Source organism: Lagopus leucura, unplaced genomic scaffold (assembly GCF_019238085.1).
Source record: "Lagopus leucura isolate 7727_CA_CO unplaced genomic scaffold, USGS_WTPT01 Super-Scaffold_100008, whole genome shotgun sequence".
Taxonomy (NCBI): domain Eukaryota; kingdom Metazoa; phylum Chordata; class Aves; order Galliformes; family Phasianidae; genus Lagopus; species Lagopus leucura.
In genome coordinates this window covers 12445309-12468100 of record NW_024962265.1, presented here as the reverse complement: position 1 = coordinate 12468100, position 22792 = coordinate 12445309, and the positions used below count along the sequence as shown (strand labels likewise).

Genomic DNA, 22792 nt, shown 5'->3' with positions numbered 1-22792 from the left:
TCTCATTAGTAATCACTTATGTGTCTTATTGAGTATAACTCTGGAAAACAAGGCTATTTGCCTTGCTTTCATTTGGAATTTTAGACAGCTCCTTATTCTAAAGATCCTGACATAATCCTTTGTTTCTGTTGACATTGTGATCACAAAGGGGGAGGTTACCTGAAGTTATTTTCAGACAGCTTATTTTCAGATGAAAAATTATCCTAGCTTTATGCAACTACTGAATAAGAGTCAAAACAAATTCACAGTAAAAATATGATAATGCATCTAATGACTTTTTAAATACTGAGAAAGATTTCCAAGAAAATTGCTGGAACTTACTTAAATGGGGAACAATTCGAGATCAGTTCTACAGGCTTCCTCTATATGCTAGAACAAGACATTAGGACTGCTGTGAGCATATGGACAGCCCGGGAGGCTCTGTGAAGTGGCAGGCTGGACTGGACAGCAAAATATTCCCACAGATGACTTGTTCCTCATTAAGTCTCGATTACTGGCACAAACCTGCCTTCGTTATTTAGTCTACATTAACGTATTGGCCAAAAACACTAATGCAAGAACAACTGAGTTACAAGCTTTCCAGTTCTCCGTTGTTATTCCTAAAAAGACAGTCCTCATCAGTAGGGAGGGAGCGTGGATGGTGGGGTATGATGATCTTTCTGTGTGATTAGCTCTAAAAAGAATGAAATGTGTGCCAGCTGCTTCCCTTTTATGTATCTATGCATTTAAAAGTATCTCTGATTTTTGCCCAAACTTAAAAAAATATTTTCTAGTGCTACTACTAGGTTTGGCACAATCATTGCTATCTGGCTTGGTGAATACAGTCCTTCTAAAAAGCTTGTGACACAATGGGCTTTGTTTCAAGTTAACAACACAGGTCTCCAAATCTGTTAGGCTTTGTTTAAACTTGTCTAGGCCTGCCACAGTTCTGTTTCATCTTGTAACAGCGTTTCCTAATGAGCTAATCGTCCATTGGTACTCACTATGCCACTGCACTCTGCAATGCTTTACTCCTCTGTGGTTTGCTGCCTTACAGAATTTTTAAGCTGAGCAAAGAACCCATACAATGCACTGAGGTCCCCATTGTAAAGGACCAACAGTGTACCATTTAAGAAGTGTTTCTGGCTAGCTTTTTGTGATCAAGATGCCTTGAAGTCCTGATTCTTGGTCCCTCATATCATGAGCCCATTAAATGGAAAGATAATTTCTTTAACTGAGCTGTTGTATGTGATTCCTTTCAGAGTGTAACAGCAAGTGGGATCCATCTTTCTGAGAGACAGTAAGCGCTATGTTCTTCCTTTGTTAATCAGTGGGGAACTAAGACTCTTTATTCATGGTCTCCAGCTTCTTTGGTTAAGTAATTAATGCATATGCTTAGGACTAATTTTCTTTCTCATTATAGAACATGGAGCTGTGAAGAAACAGTTAGATCAGCTGATATATCAATCAGCACCACTGCAAAATTGACCTTTATTTAATAAGGCATTTTAATCAACTTTTGACTTTTAGTTCTGATTTTTCATTTGACTCTTTTTAAGAGTATCATCATTAAACACAATGGTAAAGTAGTTCCCTGAAATAATACTTTGTTTGGGGCTTGGTTTCAGTACATATACTTTTAGTAATAATATCTTCACTATTTAGCTTTCCTACTTCACTTTCTGTTGCTGAAACACAACATATATCATAAAAGTCATTCTCATTATCCCCATTTAGAAGACAGAGTAATGAAGAAATCAAATGATATATTCAAGCTTGGTGAAAGGACTAGAAATCACACCCTGCTATCCTGCTCCATGCTTTTCCCTTACTGCCACTCAACACAAGTATAAAAGTCTAAGTAGCTTCTCACATGCTCCTAAATGCAAAAGTAAATTAAAGACCTAGCAGTATTTTCTAAGTCCACAGTGAAGCACCTTGACTTCTGGTCCCACCTCCCCAAATTTCTCATCTCAGTCACTACTAAAATCTCCAAAATACTTCCATTTTCTGCCTGCATTGGTTTGAAGTTCTCTCATGTTTCAGGTTCTCACATCTCCAGCTGTGCTCTCCAAGAAGCACAGCTTTCACAGTGTGAAAAAGCTGTGCTTCTTGGAGAGCACAGCTGGAGGAAGGAGGGGTGTGAAAAATTCTCTGCCTGAAGATGAAGGGTTTTTTTGTGTGTGATAGAACTCAATACATATTGTGCAAGAGAGTGCATGACATGAAGGCACTGCAAAGGAAAGTCCATGATTTGGATCCCATGACTGTTTATACAGTCCTTGAATGAAAGTTTATACCTTGGGCAGAGACCCAATGGCAATGCTATCAGGCTCTTCATCCAGGAGATATGAAGCTCCCTCTGATGCTAATCACAGTGAACGTTTCATGTTTATATTTTCTCTATTTATGTAGTTGAAATCACAGATGAATACGTGCCATTACCAGAAGTTGGAAATTTTGGGTAAAAAGCTTCATTAAAAAGTATGTTTGTTTGGCAGCTATTTGCAGTCTTTAGTTGAAATCTATGTGGTACTACTTGCCTACCAGGAGTTTCTTCTAGTTCACTGTGGCATGATAGGTTGTCAGCACATAAAGAAAACTGGAGCTAATTGCAGTGATGTTATGGTAGACAAGCCATTTGTTGTTTGAAGCTGAAGGAGAATTGTGAACTCTTCACAGCTGTGACAAGGATTTGTTCTTGGCTGACACAGCAGAGAATCATGTTTTGAAACAAGAAGTGAGAGCCAGGAATTCCCAGCCTGGAACCTATGGCTCTGGGCTTCAAAGACCCCAATTCTGCCTTTGAAAAGCAGGGTTCCTAAATATTTCTCCTTTGAGGCAAGTCTATAAACCTTTTGACATAGCTGCAGCTGGCTCGAGGAAGGCTCCAGCTTCCTTTGGCCACCTGCAGCCTTGCGAGCACATGTGGTGGGCTGTCTACAACAATCCATCACACATCGCTCCCCAGTGACTTCATCTCACACTTCCATTCTCGAATAGAAATTCAAGTGTCCAAGTTGGTTCGGAGTTCAAAGTCACCTCAAGTGCTTTGAACACAGAGCCACGCTGAAGCGGCAAGAGGCTGAAGTGGACACCTGTGGATCACTCTTGAGCTTCAAAAAGGATGGATGGGAGGAGACAAGCAGACACTAAAATAAATGCCACTCAGGAAAACAGGGAACAGAAAACAGAGTAACAGATATGCTGTATTTTATATTTGAACAAAAACAATATGATAATTGAAATGAAAATGTACATATACTGACTTCTTGTGTATCAAGAGAAGTAGGGTGTACACAACTTTACCAAAAAGGAGCTATAGAATTTTTTATCAGATAGAAAACATGGATATAGGAGGGTATACCTAGTGTTCTGACTGGATTTGTTTGTCTTTATTACTAGCAGAGGCTGTTGGCAACTCTTCGTTCATTGTAAATATAAGGGAAAACTAATATGGGTATCAAAATTCAGGTGTTTTTTCACCTAGCTTTGAGCAAGTTAACTTGAATGTTTGGGAATGTATGCCAGGAGAACTACATGCACCTAAGCAGGGCTTTGCAATTTTGCAGCAGTTTGCACACGTGCTATGACCTGAGCTTTTTTCCTTTCACAGAATGACTGCTGATGTGCACTCTGTCATACAGTACTTCAATGGGACACGCACACTGCTGGCCTCTTGTCACTCAGCTCCAGACAGCAGGTCTTCTGAAGACAGTTTTCTGTTGCAGCTGAAACCATGTAAGCAGAATATTCTTGTTTATAAGGATAATTCCCTTCCTCTCCAAGAATGCTATTGTTTTTTTTTTTTTGCTCTTAGAGAAAACTGCTTTGTCACCAACATGCCCCCTTCCTTCCCCTTAGCTTCTGTCTTTAAGCATGTGTATTCTGCAGTAACCTCAGCACAAGCAAATGTACAGAGCTAGCCTTCAACAACCTCTGTCATGCACTGGCAGCACCAGAATGCAGAATAATGAGGGCACAGGTGTCAACAAACCTGTAAGTACTCTCCTGGGCATTCTGCACCATGCCCAGCTCTCTACAGATTGGCTGTTGGGAGCTGTTCGGTGCAGTTTGGATCTGTCTGTCTGAATTGCAATCACTGCAGGGTAGATGAATCCCTCAGATCTTCCATCTAGCTGCCTTGGTCCTTTTAGCTATTTCAGCCATGGGCTTGTAACTCTGGGAAATTTTTATTGCAAGTTGCTTATCTGTGACCATATGGGCAAAAAAGGTGAGTCAGACATTAAGCATACACACCTTGTAAAGCTGTTCCATCCATCCATCAGAAAAGGCACTGCTGTCCATGAAGTGCGCCACCCACTTGGTCTGACTGATATTACTTAACTGGATAGTTTCTTCTGAATGTTCATTTATTTATCACACTTAATACAGACCAAATTACCACCTTCTACCATAAAAATAATTGCTTTGCACCTTCATTTTCTTTTGCAAACATTTTATTTCATCTCTTCACCCTTTGGGCAAAACTTCAATTTTATGTCATTAAGACATTAGAGTTGAAAATGTTACATTCTGTCATTACACAACACATTGAGGCTTATGCCTGATGCTGATCAGGTTGATGAAGCTTAAAGCTAAGATGAATCCTGACTATTTTTGTTATCACCCTGAATGCCATTAGCTTAATAACATCCAGGCCTTTAAGTCATTTGTTACATAAGGCATTGCAATTATTTCCTGTAAATTAAAGTAAACCATGTAATACTGTTCTCACCTCTTCTTTTGCTAGTGGCATAAACCTAATGCGAAGGTCTTTTGGAAATATATTCTTTTCTTCAAAAAGCAATTTTTAAAATGAGGAAGGCACAGATTGTTGTGTAAAATTTGCATGATTAGGAAAATGCATTAGGTACAATGTAACTTGAAAAAAAGTCTGCTAAACTTGAGCTTCAGGCATGAAATTGACATGGTAGTTTACTCTCCAACACCAGCAAATGAGAAATGAGAAGGCATTATTTTTATCATTTGGTGGAAAAGAAAACTTTCTTGTATTGCAAAAATATAGCTGTTTTATCCGGTGAATAATTTTAGCAGTCACATTCCTAATTTATGAGCATTCATTAGCCTATGTAGATACACAGAACTGTAGTAATCAAAAGCATACAGCAGGTGGTAATTCAGCATGGTAAGTCTACAGAGAAGTACAGCTTGCTCTTTTTTTCATCTTTTTCTCACCTCTTTGCCATCCTGTTGCATATTGTATACTTCTAAATGTTTACTCATCACCAATGCTCAGAAGCAGCTGTGCTGCTGGGTGCTTGCTCCAGCTCACAACCCCCAGCAGCTCTCATTAATGAGACTGCAGGAGCTGATCTGCAACAAGTCCCCCAGATACAACGTCTGCCTGATTAAGAAAAGAGATGCCCAGCTGTCTGATCATTGCTTAATAATTCATTCTTCTTGAGGATTTTTCCACAAATGAAAACAGTTGTGGTTCTTACACTTAATTTACAATCTCTTCCCCTCTGCTGAGCTACTGCGTAATACTGCTGTGCGTGGTGCAAAGCCCTGCGGCAGAGGAAGAGCTGAGAGGGCAAGTGGAGTTCCATGATACAGTCAGTGTTGGTTGCTGCCCATGTCCATTCTCCTGAAAAGCCACCAAGAAACCACAACTGTCTCTTAAGAGGAAACCTTGCTTATCATGGACTACAGGCTGTCCAGACCTGTGGCCAAAGGACATTAAGGACGAGGATTTCCTGGACTCTCAGCCAGTGGACAGCCCATCACCAGTGCTCACTGATAGTTCAGAGACATCTTTTTGCCCGTTGAGGACAGCAGCACAGTGGGGACTCCTCCTTGAGAAACGGATGCTTGTGATCCAGATGTGCTAACCCAGAAACAAGACTGCAAACAGACGGTGAGGAGGAAAGAAGAGATGGGTGTTCAGTGTTCATGACAATTTCTTGTGAGGACTTTTTCTTCCCATTATAAGAGTGGCTAGGGAGGCTGAGGGTTAAATTACTTATATCCACAATTTTATTTTCTTGTCTGTGTGGGAAGCACATTAGTGATATTTGCATATTTCAGTATTTTCATAACCTGACCACTTACAAGAGATGCATGAATACTTTGCATGTGGATTAAGTCTGGTGAGTATTTCTCCAGCCCTAATGGGGCAAGGAGGCACAGTTTATAGTATGAATGGCAAAGCCCACAAACATGCATACTGTGTGCAAAGGGTACAGACAGGAGGTTGCTTGGTGCCAAATCAAGGGCAAGCATTGTAGCATTGTCCCTTTATCTTCTGTTAGCTTCTTCATTGTGCTGTAAGTAATCAACACCCCTTCTATCCACAGACCACTGCCTGACCACCTAAGCCTGTAGAAACCACCAGAGGGAATTGTTTGTGCCTTCTTGTCTCAGTAGGTTCTTCCCTGGCACCCTGAAAAAGTACTGATCTTTGGCCAGGAAGGAAGCCACAGATACCAAGGAGAGTGCTGGCCCTGTCTCTCAGTGAAGGTGCCAGCTCTGCTGCCCCTGAAGGCCTGCCAGGAGCCAGCCCCTGCAAAGCACAGAGCCTATGTCAGAGCAGTGCCTGCCCTGCCTCACCCCATGTGGGAGATACTGTTTGGCAGAAGCTTTTTGTGAAGAGGGAGATGTCTTTTTTTAGAAGGCAGGTTGTCTTTTTTTCTTTTCATCTGAAGGACAGTTTAAAAAAGTGTTGGATATTAAGCTTGACTGTGAAGAACAAAATGGGGTGAATCCTTTTTGGTTGAGTTCTGGTTTGCATTGAACCTAATGCTTTGGTACATTTCTGTGCTTTTTCTGAGGAAAATGAGCTGCTGAATGATATTGTCTGACACGCTGAGGATCACATGTTCTGGCAGGAGCTTGTGCCAGCAGTGTGAGAGGTGACGAGTCTCCTGAAGCTGTGTTTTGCTCACAAGGTGCCAAAACAAATGAAGTTTGGTTCATTTGTTCAAGTTCAAAAACAAACAGTTTTTGGGTTCATGAGCTTTGTATGGCATAAACAAGTCGAACACAATGCTGGTGCTGAAGGCATTTGTGGCATAGCTGTCAATATCCTTCTTATAAATCTTTTAATCTTCAAATACAGTTGAATTTTACCCTTGAAGAAAAAGGCTACAGAGACAGTCTTTGAAACAAGTGCCCTCAGTACCTGCAGAGTAGATGTACAGGGGCAATTGCAAGCAATATACACTTTTCCTAACCCACAACATTAGTAGGCTCTAACAAGGTCTGGAGCTGTATGTGAAGTTCAATCTTCAGGTCCATTTATCTTAGGGCTGAGTGTGCTGACTGTCTGCAAGTCAGCAGACTGGGGCCAGTGTGCTGGTGCTTTCAGATACGTGGATAATAGTCAGGAGTAGGACTGAGACCAGCTATTTTTGTACAACACAGGCTGCCAAACAGCTTTTGATTTCCAATTCAGTACTGAAGGGCTTCTAATATCTCTGCTATTATTTGAGCAGCCGACAAAATTGCAAAGGTGGTAGATGAGTTGAATGCAGAATCCTGCCCTGCTGGACCTAGGGGAAACCTGATTAAATTAATCGGGAATCAATTGAAAACAGAAGTACTTCTTTAGCAGTCAGTAGTGAGCTTTGGGAACTGGTGGCCATGTAGTGTTGTGGGAGCTGACAGTCTCAGCAGATTCAGGAGGGATTAGACAGATTCAAGGACAACAAGTCCATTAAAAGGAGAAGGCAGGGATGTGCCCTCTGCGGTGTCTGCCACATCAGATACACAGCTGTGGGTGCTGAGGTGTACGAGGGGATGAGACTGCAGAAATCAGCCCAGCTTGCTAACTGAAAGCAATACAATCAACAAGAACCAAGTTTCTTTTTCAGTCCTGGGTCTGATCCTTGTGGTAAACCCACTAGTGTCCACCAGTACAAACAGTACTAGTTCACTGCAAATCTCCCGAGCCAAGCACTCCCTCCTCCCTGTCTGCCGTGCTAACGTATACAGTGTAATGCCATATTGCAGCCATTCATGTTACAATGCAGAATCCTAAGGGAGCCAAATGAACAAGTCTTGCATAGGATATAGAAAAAGATGGAGACTGTGGAATTTAAATGCTAACAAAACAATGTACAAGTGGGAAACGCAAACATGTCCAATCCACAGCTCATTAAGGATAAGTCACACATAATGCAGAAGTTATGGCAATTTCACACTTTCTTGGATTTTGGAGGCTGAAAAGTAAAACTTCATCTGCCCCTTGCATTTCCTCTTTCCCAGAAAATTAGGAAGTAAGCCAGCATGCTAATTTTTATGTATAAAACAAAATAAAGCAGACAATTTTTTTAAAGCAGTTACTCTTGAGGCCACCCAACAGTAGTGTTTCTAAAGCAGTCCTACCTTTGTTTTCCAACTTGAGCTCCTCTGCTAGCAAGCTGTCTTGTCTGTTGCCAAGCACAAATGCCAGAAATGAGAGGATCAGGGCATCCAAGATTCCAATAATAGCCAGGATATAAGCCCAGCGGACTGAACAAGCCCCCAGCGTGTACTTGTCTGTCTTTTCACCACACATCCGTTTTACCTCATCTGAATCCCAGCCATCAGGAAAAATCATACAACCCAGGACGAGACAGGCAGCTTGGAGAAAAAAAAGAAAAGGAGAACAATGGGATAATGAGACCAAACTTCATTTTGATGAGAACCTCACAGTTATCATTAAAGCAACACACTTTTTCATCCTGAGCTTCAAAGCTAGCTTACTTAAAAACAAGTCACACAATTATATGCTGTGATTAAGTATTTAGTGTAAAGCCCTATGATATAACACCAACTCGTCACCTTGCTTAAAAAAAACATTACATCCCAAATCCCTAACCAAATTTTGTACCAGCACAATCACCTTTTTGCTGTGAGACTGATTTATTTTACTATAAAAGGCTCACGCAAAACAAAAATGAAAATGATTCTTAAGCTGAATATTCAAAGGAAAACTGGATTACCACCAAATGGTCAGGCAAACAAGACAGAGAATAATAGAGTAGAAATCCTATCTCTCGTTCCAGGCCATCTAAGACCTTGTAATACACGTAGGCTACAGTAAGGTTTTTATTTATATTTTACTTTTTTGGTAAGTTGGCAGTACCATTTTAACTGAAATATGTTTTATTCATAAGGTTTGCCCTCCTCAAAAACAGAAGTAATGACATTGTTCTGCAAGGAAAAATAAGCTGTCAACATTGCTGCCAACTTCTGAACTGGCTTACCTGAGGAATCAACACATGACATCTTGAACATGAAAAAGTGCTGATCCTTTTAACACCGAGAAAAAAATATAAGAAGCTTCTGCCCTCGTGGAAAGCTGGCTGACATCAAATACCAGCCACTTTGGTAGGGTCAACTGAACCATGCAGGGGACGGGAGCAAAGGATGTGTGATCAGGTACTCTTTTTTCAGCCTGGGTGACAACTAAACAGCTGACCTTAATTTTTAAAAAGCAGAAATTTGCTTTCATCCTTGGCTCCTGGGGGAACTGCCCTGCTGGGGGCCAAGGTGGCTGTTGCAGAGCAGACAAAATGGCATGATGGGCTTGTTTTATTCAGAAACAATGAGCTCCTGAAGCAGTGCTGCTGTTGCCTGCTGGCCAGCAGCTGCTGGGACATCCCTTGCCTGGCTGGTGCCAAGGTTAGGGCTGGGTAGCAGGGCCTCCTCTGCACAGTCCCACTTTGGGCAACAGACCTCATGTCACAGCCCCTGCCCCAGTGTTTTCTGAACATAAAACCCGGTTTCCTTCTAGCACAAGGGAACCACATTTCCTAACAGTGTAATGCACTCGAATGGTGCACAAATACATCCCGCTTCCTTAGTATGGCTGATGAGATATGATGGGTCCTAAACCATCTTTTGTAAGTCTTATCGTTACACTGTTGTGCTGTGCGTCGTGTGTTGCATGCACACATATATACACATTTGTTAACGTGGCACACACTTGCAGGTACATAGGCTAATAGAAAATAGCACATTGTGTCTTTTGACCTTTTGAATAGTTGTTGAACCAGCCCCCATGTCTGAAAACCATAGATTACACAAGTGGGTTGTACAACGAATGGCTGCTGTGGTTTTGGGAACAAGAACAGGCAGTCATTTCACACACCTCTCACACCCTCAAAGCAAAAATACATCTGCACTGTATGGTATGATGAAATACTGCAACAGAATCTCAAAGTGGCTGCGGCTGGCAGTGCCCTCTGTGTCCCTCTGCCCAACTGCTGCCCCAGCAGGGACAGCCAGAGCCTGGTGGCTTCTGGAGATCTCCAAGGAGGAGATCCACAGCCATCAGAAAACTGTGCCAGTGCTCAGCCACCTGCAGAACTGCAAAAAAGGCTATTATAGATACACAACTGCTGTAGAAAAAGCTTCAAAAGAACATCTGTAGAAAGCATCTGATGTAGGATAAAACCTGCGTATAGTACACTTATGAAAATATAGCACCTCATTATAATTTCAAGGACAATTAGGCATAGGAACAAGGACAATTAGGTAGGGACTGATTTACTCAGCATATGCAGGTTAGACAAATTGTAAGCTGCCTATTGCCTTGCATTAACTCATTAACACGATTTCGTAAGACCTTCCAAAGCTTTCTGAGACAAACAGTGCAATAATTTTCTTTCTTAAGCTGGCTATGCATAATTCCAGAGAGATGAATTCTTGCAGTCAACACACAGGAACTACTTCCCATTGTGGGGAACTTCTTTGAAATGATTCATAAAATTTTCAGACTTCTGACATTCATAAAGAGGCCTGCATTTACCCGCGTAACTGCAGAAAAATATTTACTGTGGAGCAGTAACAATTTTTATTAATTGTCTTCAGAATGCGAAGAAGCTCGGTGCTCAGTTAATGATAGATAGATCATGGGATTTTTTCTGTTAATCGTGTTAGAATGATTAAGAATTACTGACATCTCTTTTTTTGTAATTACATACCACATCAGACATACATTCTTAGCACTTCCTAAAAGTAATTCAACTTTGTTCATTTCCACTTACGCAATTAAAAATATGGGCCCCAATCTCAGGAAGTCAGTATGCAGCCTCCCAGCTCAGTTCCTTAGGTTTCCAACAACTCATCTTTCCTCACTTCAGTTCCTGTGCATGTTGATATACTCTCTAAATTTCCTGTATTCATTCTGTTGGTTGAAGTTGGTTTTCTCTTGGCAATAAGAAATGTAGGTGAACAGTGTTTGGACTGGATCCCTTCACATGAAGGGAGACATCAATGAGAGGGTATTATTTTCTTCTTTGCCTATACAGTTTAGGTGCTTTTACTAGGTGACTGCTTGGTCTGTACTTGAGATGCAGGAGGCATACCTCACATAGAGAGGTTAACCTCAAGTCTTCACTTGCTGAGGGAACATTTTGCACTGAATCCCTTAAGAGTATGGACTTGCTCAATAATATGAAGCAGGTAATAATTCATCTATCAGCTACAAGAGCAAAAAGACAGGTATGAAATCCACCTACAGATCTACTTTGTATTGCAAGACATTTTTTTTCATTTTAATCCTTCAAAGGAGGATTAGAAGATTTTCTCTAGAAGGAAATTACTTTCAGCTTTATAAAAATTTGAGAAATGAAAACCATTTGATGTTGCAATTGCAGTTACACTGCTATGAGATGATTTTATAACACAAACACAGGTCCCATATCTTACTTTGTCTGAAATTCCACTGATCCAATGACAACACGACCAAAATAGAAATGTGAAAAAGGCAAAAGGATGCACTACTGCAGTTCTAACTGTTCCCCACTTCAAATACATTCAGAAACTTTCAGATTTGGAAAGCTTGCCTACTGAATGAAAAGACTTAAATCATTGACTCTTACAGGCTTTTTGATTCAAATAAGGAAAAAATTAAATCTGTATTTGTTGAAGATGGATGTCTGTGTGCAAGGTGGATGCATTCCAGCAGCACCTCTTTCCCAATCCTGTTGACAGACCTCTGTAGTGGCTCTGCAGCTAATCAGGGCTTGGATGAGAAGCAGCAGGGAGAAATTGGTAACAGACTGATTAGTGTCACTGGCACTGCTGAGAACTATTTGGGCAAATGTAAAACTTACAAGAATAATATCCACCTTGTTTTCACTTGAGAAAGCTATTTGCAGGACTAGTACCTTTGTAGCAATGGCCCCAGACCTCCCCCAGTCCTTTCTCTAATTCTCTTACAAGGTGTGTACTAACAAATTGTTTCACCTGGGTGTTGAAGGCTGGTGAAACTTTTCAATTAAAAAAAAAAAAAAAGCTAAATACTATGCAAGCGTGCCTGATAAACATTTATTACTCTTGGTAACAGCTTTTTTCCCATGTGAACCCCTAACATGGATTTTCCTTTACAGGTCTGAGTGACAAGTGAAAGCATGCATATTAAGTGGGAGAGTCCAGAATTTTACCTCCTGGGATGTAATGATGCAGATATGACATTTTCAGAGATTGGAAACAGACCCTGAACTGTTTCTGGCAATGACATACTTGTGACTCTGACCAAGCTAATATTATCACAGCCTGTGCTCTGTGTATGAGCTCAAATGGCAACTAGCAAGCAAGGAGTTCATGATCCTGTTGTTGTGCCAAAGACAGTGACAGACTAATATTATATTATTGCATGGAATGAGGTTCTATTTATAAAAAAGCTGACTGTTACACAGGAAATCAGGGCTAAGAGATTCCTGCTGGCACACTCCTCTCTCATATTCATTCTTTTCCTGACAACAGACCCAATTTGCTTGTATGTAGAGTATGAAGATGACAGATTTCCTGATAAAAGCATAAAGCAAGCCCTGGTATTGGAATTACACTAGCCAACCTAAACATTTTATTTCTATACTCACATATGAAAGAGCCTCCATGCTTCCAAAAACTGAAAATTTTTTCTTTTCAAATTTTTTTCTAAATGATATTTACCAACATAATTGCTCATCAAACTTCAATAAATTGAATAAATTGTTTCCCAGTCATGCTGGTTTGATGGAATGTAATGAAAGGTGAGGACGCCAGTGAAGAACATTTATTGGGACTGTGGACATTCTTCAGAGAGGTGCCATCTGGATCCCCATGGAGATGACATGGACTGTTAATTGGTGCCATGAGCAGACTGGAAGTTCTTCCTCTGGCAGCAGGACAGTTTGGTGGTTCTTATATGGGGCTGCTAACCTCATGGTCACTGTTCAGAATGACACAGTCAGTAAGCAACTGACATGAAATTCAGGGTAAGGTCAATGTTTTCAGAGAGTTCAACAGTAAAAGCGTTTGCTCTTCTCTGCCCTAGGTTCTCATGTTAGAGAAGGAAGCTGCTCCAGAATATCGACATATAATCTAAATGACATGGACAAAAGGAGACCTTCCTAAAGGGGTCCAAGGATGGTCCCCATATATATTGAGTATATAGAATAAAAATTGAGAATATTTTAGTATTCCTTCAGAAACCACATGTATAAAGGAGACTTTAATTCCAGGAGACCAGACTAATTCTAATCTGAAGTAAGATGCTATTATGGCATAAACTGAAGCTTCAGCACTAACAGCTTTAGTCCACTGATTCTTTTATTTTGTTTCATCTTATTTGCTAATATAGGAAAGCTTGAACAGCTCCACAGGATTGAGATTATTTACAGACAGTATCAAAGGGAAGAAGAGGATTCTATATTTGTATGGTAATATAAAAGACTCATCACTTTACGGCCACTTGACTTAGGACAATAATTTTGATGCCAAATCTGATGAGAAGATCAAGAGGTATGAATTCTTTCTGTGCTGATTTTAATACTCAGAAGAATGAAATAAAAAAACACCACTGTATATTCAGTGACTGAACAGCAAAGAGAAACAAAATGATATTATGGAAAACAGCAGTGAAATAGGTGCCACAGACAGGGAGGGAGGACTTGCCATGACCTGGCTGAGTTGACAGATAGCTGAAAGATATTTTTATGCTTGCTTCTTACTCTTGTATAACAAAATGGAAGAATTTGATCAAGTACTGCAAGATGGGAAGCTGGATAACTGAAATATTTTTGAGCAACAGCCATCCCCAAAGACAGGCACTAAAGAGTGAGAGTTGATCAGAAAGGTGGAAATAATTGGAAAAGTCATATCAGATGTGAGGAATGTGTTAAGCAGTGAATATGTAAAAAGGAACAGCAAAGACAGTGCAATCTCCTTCAATTAAGATCACTTGGAATATGAACAGTAAGAGAAATTTTACTCTATCAAGGAGAGCTGTTTTAGACCTCAAGTGTTAGATTCATGTATGGATAGAGATTTCTTTGGTATTACAAACAGAAGTTCAAAAAGGGGCTGTGTAATCATGGGATTCTAAATTTTGTTCATTAGGTATGATAATTAAGCTTTGAGATTAATGCACATCTATGAATAATTTAGTTAATACAACAGCTATCTTAGGTTGAGCATAAAGATAATATAAGTATACCTGAGGTTTTATGTCTGTATGGCAGTTGACTCAGAAGTTGTATCCTACTGACTCCGTATGAAGAACCACAATTCTGGTCTTCCAATCACATTTACATGGAACAGGCATTTATAGTATCCTTTCCAGAACATATATGGAAGCTGGGGCTATTAACAGATACAGGGCTAATCATCATGTGGGCAAAAATTCCCTAGAAGTGTCACGACAATGAATTGCTAACAGCTATAGCACGGGTAGATGACTAACTGGTGACAAATAGATACACTGAAATTATAGAATATAAATGATAAAAATACTCCTTTACAGTGCAGCAGGTGTGGGAGGTACTATAGATAGGAGGGCATGTGCCAAAAGTTACACTTATGCCTTGTTGCCTCTGATGGTGTTCAACAGCCCTAAGATCTAGTAATTGTTTTTTTCTGATTTGTTGTTGTTAGATCACAGCCATCTGTGCAGTTTTAGATTGGCATTGCCTGTAAGATTTACTATTAAAAGTGTTTATTTTGAATAGTGTCATGGTGGAGTGTCACAGCCTTCTAATTTAATGTTAACTTCACTTTGTAAAACTTGGTCTTTAACCAAACCATATCAAACCAGACCATACTGAATTGTGTTAACTTTAATTAATGAATGAACTCAATGTAAATACGTGTGGGCTGCAGCAGACAGACGGGAGAATAAGTGCTATTTAGAATGGCATAGGCTAGACATAGCTTGATATTTACACAACTAATATTCCTTCATTTATTCACAAGTTGCTCATTGAAATAGTGAAGCTATTTTAAACTTGGTTTTGGTACCACCACCATCTGTTTCTGATGTTGTGGGCCAACAAAATAAAATAGAAAGCATTACTTTTGGAGCAGCCCTGGTAACTTGCCAGAAGTAAGCTATGCTAAATATTTTAAGAGAAGTTGAAACACCATAAAATAGTCTTAAATTAAATTGTCACAGCCAAAAGTAAAAGTGAAGCAGAAATGGACAGAGGCTGGGACTAGGAACTAATCTTTTACCTCATTTTTAATGAAGAGAAAGACAACAGGAAGGCAATACCCTGACAGCTGATGGACATGAGCTTTCAGAAATAGAAACTCCTGCCTCCAAGTCCATAGCAAAACTAAGCTGATAACAAAGTGCTCAAACTGAAGGAATAGATCATCAAATCCCATGTATTGTTGCATAGAAATGCCGTGCAGTGCTGGTGCACTGAAGGACTTTATGATTACACTGCACAAACACCAGAGAATGGATTCCGGAGATGGGGAAGAGCTGTTTAACTGGAAGGGCAGTCTTGGCACCTGAACAAATGGATATAAAGCATCCAGGAATACATTAAGGCTGTAAAGTAGAAGGCAGTTTTCAATAGTCAGGGGAGAGGTTTTGGCATACACTCTCTGTAGCTATAGTCAGGCCAAGAAGTTTTAAGTTGTCCAAGATGATGCTTTCAAATAGTCATTAAAAATGGAGTTAGATCAGTATATTAACAAAAAAATTAGTGTTTCTCTGTGAGGCTAAACTCAGCTACCTTGGACCTGTATGATAACTGCAAGAACTTCATGGCCTACATGCCTCAGTCTTATGCCAGGTATTTTCAGTTACCAGAAACCTGGGATCTGGTGGTGCAGACAGCACCTGCACTGAAGGCAAGCTCCAGGTTTGAGTGCAATGGCCATTTTGCTGCAAAGCTTGAGATTTATTTTCCTTGACAATAAGTTGAGCAAAACTCTCTGCATGGATAAATCTTGTCCTGTATTGCAGTTAGCAAAGACTTTTGCTGCCTTTTTTCCCTCCTGCATGAATCCAGCTCTGCACAACTAGCGAGTTCACAACCAGCAAGTTTCCCTCATGCTGTTACTCATGCAACCCTCAACTTCAGGAGTTGCTTGTCTTTCACACAGAACACACAGCAGCATATTAGTAATGCATTAAGGAATCAGCCCACACAGACTGCTGCTCCTGAGAAACATCTGGTATGACATCCTGCTTGTGTTCCCAGTTTCACTTACATGACCACTTAAGGGGATTTGATGGTCATGACTGGAAAACAGGTTAAGTCACCCATCCGCCTCAAGGAACAATGAGGTCGATGGCCAACAGCTGAGTGAGCAACTTCAAAGCAACTGCTAAGAGTCCCACCAATTGTTGTGCAGCCTCCACTTTCCTGGCTCTCATGCAGTGAAGGAAACACGAACAATGGAAACACTTGTGAGAGGAAATGAAATAAAAGGAAAGAAAGGAGAAAAAACTTTTCTGAGATGCGCTGAGCCTCTTGCACCTGCTCTTGGTTAATGGCCAGCCGGAGGAAGCTCTCCAGTGGAAGCTGGTCAAGAGATTCAAGGAGTTGGTTGTTGGTGGTTGAGATAAATAGCCTCTGGCAAGGATCCTCTGCAGTAAGCTGAGATGTGAGCCCATGGGTACTGCTGCTTTCTTTGCCAAAAGCACACCTACGATTCCCAGAATATAATGCGTCATGACAGGGAAGTGTGATCTAATGCTGAAATGAAAAGAAAAATGTTTTAAATCTACCATTTATGAGTATCCAAACTGTCTGTGGGCACAGCTGTCGCATTTCCTTTGCCTTTACTTTGGGCTGTGTGCTCCCTGTGTACGGAGTGAAGTTTCTGAGGAAGTGAATAGAAGGCAAGTGAAAAAATGATGTGATGCGCAAGAGCAAAGAAAAAAGAAATAACTGAGTGCTATAGGGGAGAAAAGGGAAGGTTTTCCCTCTTTTCTTTTGTAAAATGCTGAAGTTTTGCTAGAAGTCACCAGCAGCTGGCCATATGCCATACTTTTCTTGTCAAGCAGGAGCTGCACTCATCCTTCCTGAGATGCTGGCTCATCCTCCAAATATTAACACCTACTCAGTGTACACTCATTTCGATGAGGCCGAAGGATCCCTGTAGTGTGTTCTACCAGAGTGGAGATCTGCCCAGGAGGACTGTAGTCACTCTTTATGGAAGGTTCAGCTCGAAACCATTCTCATTCCTCTCTTAAGATCAGCAGCCTTCCCAAAGCCAGTCTGCACCTGCTCCCTGTTTCCTTAGGGGATGGGGACCCACACCTGCAACTCAGCATTGTGTGGTACAGAAAAAATGGGACGCAGTACTGAAGCAAATTCGTGCTGCAGGTAATTCAAGGCTGAAGGCCTTCAGCAAAGTAACTTGGTGTGTGAAGACAGATCCATCTGAAGAGAGAGAAGTGGAAGTGGCAGAAGGCAGCCTTGTTCTTGAGACGTGAATGTTAAGGTTTAACTAAAGCCATTACAATCTGATTGCCAAAGCAGTGCTAGCCGATACTGCAAATGGACTGGCACAGATGCAAGACAAGCTCTAACAGATGATGAAGGCATCGACTTTGTTTAGTGCCTTCCACTGTCCCTGAGGCACATGTATACGTCTTTATGACTGCACAGCTTGTCATGTGCTATTCTTCACTTATCTCTGCTACAGCTCTGCCTGATCTCCTAACAGCTTTGCCCGGGAGAGAAGAGAAATGGACAATAGGCCCTGAGACCACTCAGCTGCACTGCTTCTTCATTAAAGCTGACATTTGGCAATGACACCTTCATGCCTTTCAAGAGCTGACATTTCAGTGAAGCCAGCAGCAGCAGAGGTCTCAGGGCAGCAATGTCTGTCCTGCTGAGTACGTGAGCTCTAGGTGGTGGGAGAGAGCCCTGGAGGAGACATGTTTTCCTCTCTTGCCTTTTTCCTAGTAAAGCAAGAGTGTCCTTTTACCTTTCAGGGCCAAGCCTATGACATTGCTGAACCTCCCAAATTGCTTTTGAAAAGCCAGAGCTGAGTAAATTTAACATATCTGAAAAATGTCTGAATTTACGGTGTGAATATTTTACTATGAGGTCTGCTCTGAAAGTAATGCCTCCTCTTTTATTATGTTGACCCACAATGTCAGAAGCAGATGTTGGTGGCGGCACTAGAGGTTGAACCTTCCAACCAGTATTCCATTACATTTTGTTGCCCTGCAACAGATGGCAGCAGAATGGTAGTCTGAAAAATGGTGTCTGATATAAAAGGGTGCATGAAGCCCCTGAAATGTGTCACTGAATTTCTTCATGTGGAAAAAATTGCAGTGATGTGCACTGCCTTTTGGAATAGGAAAAGGGTGATCCTTCTGGATTTGCTGGAACTTGGACAAAACATCCCCTCTGATCTCTGTGTTGTGACACTGACTAAGCTGAAAGCTTAAACTTCCAGAGTCAGGCCAGAAAAGAAGACTACCTTTCTCTTGCAACACTATAAAACCAGGCCCGATATCAGTTTGAAGACTGTGGAGCACATTGAAAATCTTGGCTGGACAGTCCTACCACACCCACAGTACAGTTGGGATTTGGTGCCTTCTGACTTCCATCTCCTTATGCTGATGAAAGATGGACTGTGTGGGCAGCATTTTCCTAGCAGCGACAACATCATAGCTGTGAAACAGTGGGTCATCTCCACTGGTGCCGATTTTACATGTGTTACATGCATACTTCTGTTCACTGCTGACAAAAATGCATAGCTAATGGTGGCCACTGTGTTGAAAAACAAGGTTTTGTAGCTAAAAATTTGTCTATCCATGCTATTATACTCTTTCTATCTATTGCGTGGAAATAAATAGGAGACATTATATTCATAGAAATCTGTAACTGCAGCTTTCCTTGCCTGGTACTCTGGTAATCTAGATTTCTCTATCAGCTCTTAAGTGCAAGGTTTAATTATGGAACTTTTCTTTTACTTAAACAGAGGCATATTTTTGTGCCTTTATTTTTCATTCTTGCCAGTTAACCCAAAGATTTGCACTATGCAGCAAAACTAACCAATCTGGTTCCCAGCAAATCCTTGCGTGCATGCATGTGTGGTTTCAAGTTCTGCCTGGGTTTATAATATCAAGCTCTAATAACTTTTTAAACATCCAGTTCAGCACACGTATTGTTCTAGTGCTACAGTGCCTTGATATGAAGCAGTCCTTACTATTTCCAGCACAGCAAAAAAGCAGACTAGTGCTGATTTTCAGTACTGATGCCCAGAAGTAAAAGAAACTAGGTCTTTCTCCATTTAAAATCTCTGATATATGCCTATTAATATATCACTGCTGGTGATTTATGTCTTCAAAATTAAGATGTCTGTTCAGACATTGCAAAGACTGAGATGATGTGAGACAAGGTGGCAATGTGAGGCATATCTGACAGTCCCAATGAGAATGGCACGAGCTGCCTGAAAACCTGGATACAAAGCTTGAGGAGGCCTGAGAAAGCCCAGAGGTGCATGCTGTTCAGCAGCTCATCAAGAAAGATGAGCCAGAACGTGCAGTGTTTCCAAGGGAGAAATCTGGCTCTGCCAGCTGGATCTAGGGAAAGAGCCAAAAGAAATGGGAGTTTAACTGGGATTGTAGTAACTGTGTCTTCATTGAAAAATGTTAGTTTGTCCTGAAGCCCCATGTCCTGGGTGAAGAAAAAGGATCTGGGGGTGTTAGTTGGCAGCTGGTTGAACATGAGCCAACAGCATCGTGGCTTGTATCAGAAATGGTGTAGCCAGCAGCAGCACAGAGGTGATTGTCCCTCTATACTTGGCACTGGTGAGGCTACACCATGAGTGATGTGTTCAATTTTGGACTTCTCAGTACAAGAAGGAAATTGAGGGCCTGGAGTGTGTCCAGAGAAGGGCTGAGAAGAGCTGAAAGGGGTCTGGAGCACGAGTTCTATGGGAAGTGGCTGACAGAACTGGGATGGTTCAGTGTGGAGAAGACGAGGCTCCAGGGAGACCATATATCTCTCTACAACTGCCTGAAAGGAGGTAGTGGTGAGTGGTGAGTTGGCCACTGCTCCCAGGTAACAGCAATAAGACAAGAGGGAATGGCCTTAAGTTGCACCAAGGGAAGTTCAGGTTGGATATTAGGAAGAATTTCTCAGAAAGAGTGGTGAGGCATTGAAACAGGCTGCCCAAAGAGTGGTGGAAATGCTGTCCTTGGAGTTGTTCAAGAAAATAGTAGATGTGGCACTGAGGGATGTTGTTTAGTGGGCATATTGGGGACAGACTAATGGTCAGAACAGATGATTTTAGAGGTCTTTTCCAACCTTAATGATTGTATGATTCTTTTCACCAATTCTACCTTCTCAGAATAGTTTTAAAAAACATGTACAACAGGTACAAAACAATTGTGAAGCAGACAGTTTAGCTTACCAGATAATTTTGCTGCTGGGGGACACCAGAAAGAAAAGAAGTTCCACAGTTAAAATATGCTGAATGCATCAGGCAGCAAGTATTTCTATCAGTACATTGCAATGACATACCATGTAAGAGATACTTGAGTGTTCCAACAAATACACAGAAAATATACTGTTCATCTTGCAAGCAGCCTACTATCTTGTCATTTAAGTGATGTGATTGTTTTTAGACAACAGTTTAGAGGAAACATGAACTTCAGGATCTCAGTCCATTAGAATCACCATTGCCTCTAGTAAGTTAGCAATCTGTAATTCATGATTCCTGCATCTATTGCTGGTGACACCAGTGAATTCACTTCTGTCTCACAGGACTCCTTGCTTTGGAAAGTGGTACTGTGAAGTGATGGGGCTGAGATCCCCTGACCTATGCTGAACAAGTGTTTTGGAAATAAATCCAATTTAATTCAGAGTTCATGACATTTTTGTTGGAAAGCTTCAGCTTGGGCAGTCACCTTCTTTAATTTACTGACAAACACTGTGACCATGATTATGTAGATGTGGATATATGGAAAGTGGGTTCTGTAATTCTCTCCAAAAGTCCAAGTTCAGACTCTGAAAGGGGAGGTTGCAATGCCTGGTTCAGGGGAAACACAGGGGCTCCGGAAGTGCTCCAAGATACCACGCAGCTCCTGAGACATCAGAAACTGTAGAAGCCATGGATCAAACTTCCTTAAAACCCATGTGGCAGGAGTCCTTCTGCATGGAGTCCTTCTACTTTTGGCAATAGAGACAATACCATGTTGCAATTTGCTTCTTATTAAGCCCAAGGGAAAAATAAAGATGGTGGAGACAACCTCTAATTCATGCAGGAATATCAGCCAGCACTTTGCACGTTAATTTTGTATAATTTAAAGAGTTGCATACTGTTTGCCTTTGAAAATTATCCTTTGACACCTCAAGATCCCTAAATAAATCCATAAAGCTTATAAAAATGTGGTAAGAGTTTGCTTACCATACACGGGTAAATACAGACTTAAGTTTAGCACAAATTAACTCCAAGCATACAGAGAAGGCTGCTGGTGAGGCATTCAGTTGCTCAGCACTCAATTACCTTGGTGCTGAGCCACTCAAAATCAGTTTTTTCTCTTAGCCTTTCTACTGTGAGAATAACATTTCCCAGCTTGGTTCATTACTACAGCATAAAGATTCACCATGCAGTCTTAATAACATATTAAACTCACACTCACCCAGCCATGACCAGCTCAACGTGTTTTCAGCCTACTGAGAATCACATTTAACATTCATCCTTGCAACTGCTCAGACAATAATAAGACGCATTCTTGGCGAATGTTGAGCCACAGAGGCAAAGAGGATCTCGTCCTCCCTGAAGCACAGCGGTGGCTGTTAGCCCACCTCTGACCATGCTGCTCTGAAGGAACACTCTTATTTGCAGTGCTGCATTTTTTAAAAATGAATTTCTTCTGACCTCTCTATATTCATTGCCTATGCAACACCCAGGCTGATTTCCAAATGCATCCGTTCACGTGCAAGTTTCCTTTTGACACATTGGTGCGTAAGGAATGTAATCCCAGTTTGGATGACAGCTCATGATATGGTACAAATCAAGGAATCCTCTGCAGCAACACTCTTGACTCTGTTCAGATGGGACTTTTTGCAGCATTGCAGAAACCCAAGACGAGAGAAATATACATCTAGCAGTGGCAGTGCAAGTGAACTCAGCTGTGGGTAAACTGATACATAAGACCTCACCGACCAGAAAAGTTTCACTGTCGTGCAGTAGTTAAACTGGGCAATAACAAAGTATTTTTGTTTGGGATCATTATCAGATTTTTTTTTTTTTTTTTAAAGAAAATGCCACGTTGAGCTGTATTAAAGGTGTAACTGTGGGAACAAAGTAATGAAGTCCTGATATAAATTTGGTGGAAGTCGTTTATGTATCCAAGAATTACGCTGTCATGTGTTAACTTATGTACTTCTGAAAATGAATGTATGAGTTAGTTAGCTGGCTCCTTGGAGCTTTCCCTTGGGCAGTGTTGGGACTCCTGTGGTGTTCCAGTACCAGCACAGTACCTTGCCTCTGCCTGGCAAATAAATATTTTACCAAGTTAGAAATTTGCTCTTCTTTCTGCCTAAGCAAACCATGATTTATTTTTGTTATAGTTTCCTTGTGGCTGGGTATGAACAAATTTCTAAAATGT

At 41.0% G+C, this 22792-nt stretch overlaps 1 protein-coding gene across 8 annotated transcripts in view; it reads right to left on the bottom strand.

Annotated features, from left to right (window-relative positions):
- The window catches only part of LHFPL3 (LHFPL tetraspan subfamily member 3), a 235326-nt gene that overhangs the window by 68254 nt on the left and 144280 nt on the right, over positions 1 to 22792 (bottom strand). For 6 of the 8 annotated variants that reach the window (XR_006179202.1, XR_006179203.1, XR_006179200.1 and 3 more), the window contains exon 1: positions 8329 to 8557. The exons of 1 other annotated variant lie outside the window; for it this stretch is intronic. Coding sequence is in view for 3 of the 7 variants with exons in the window: in XM_042872519.1 (XP_042728453.1) it covers positions 8329 to 8542 (214 nt within the window). In the remaining 4 variants the exon portion in view is untranslated. Of the gene's footprint in view, positions 1 to 3280; positions 5848 to 8328; positions 8558 to 22792 lie in introns of those variants that run through there. One more of the 8 variants, XR_006179201.1, reaches the window with a different exon arrangement.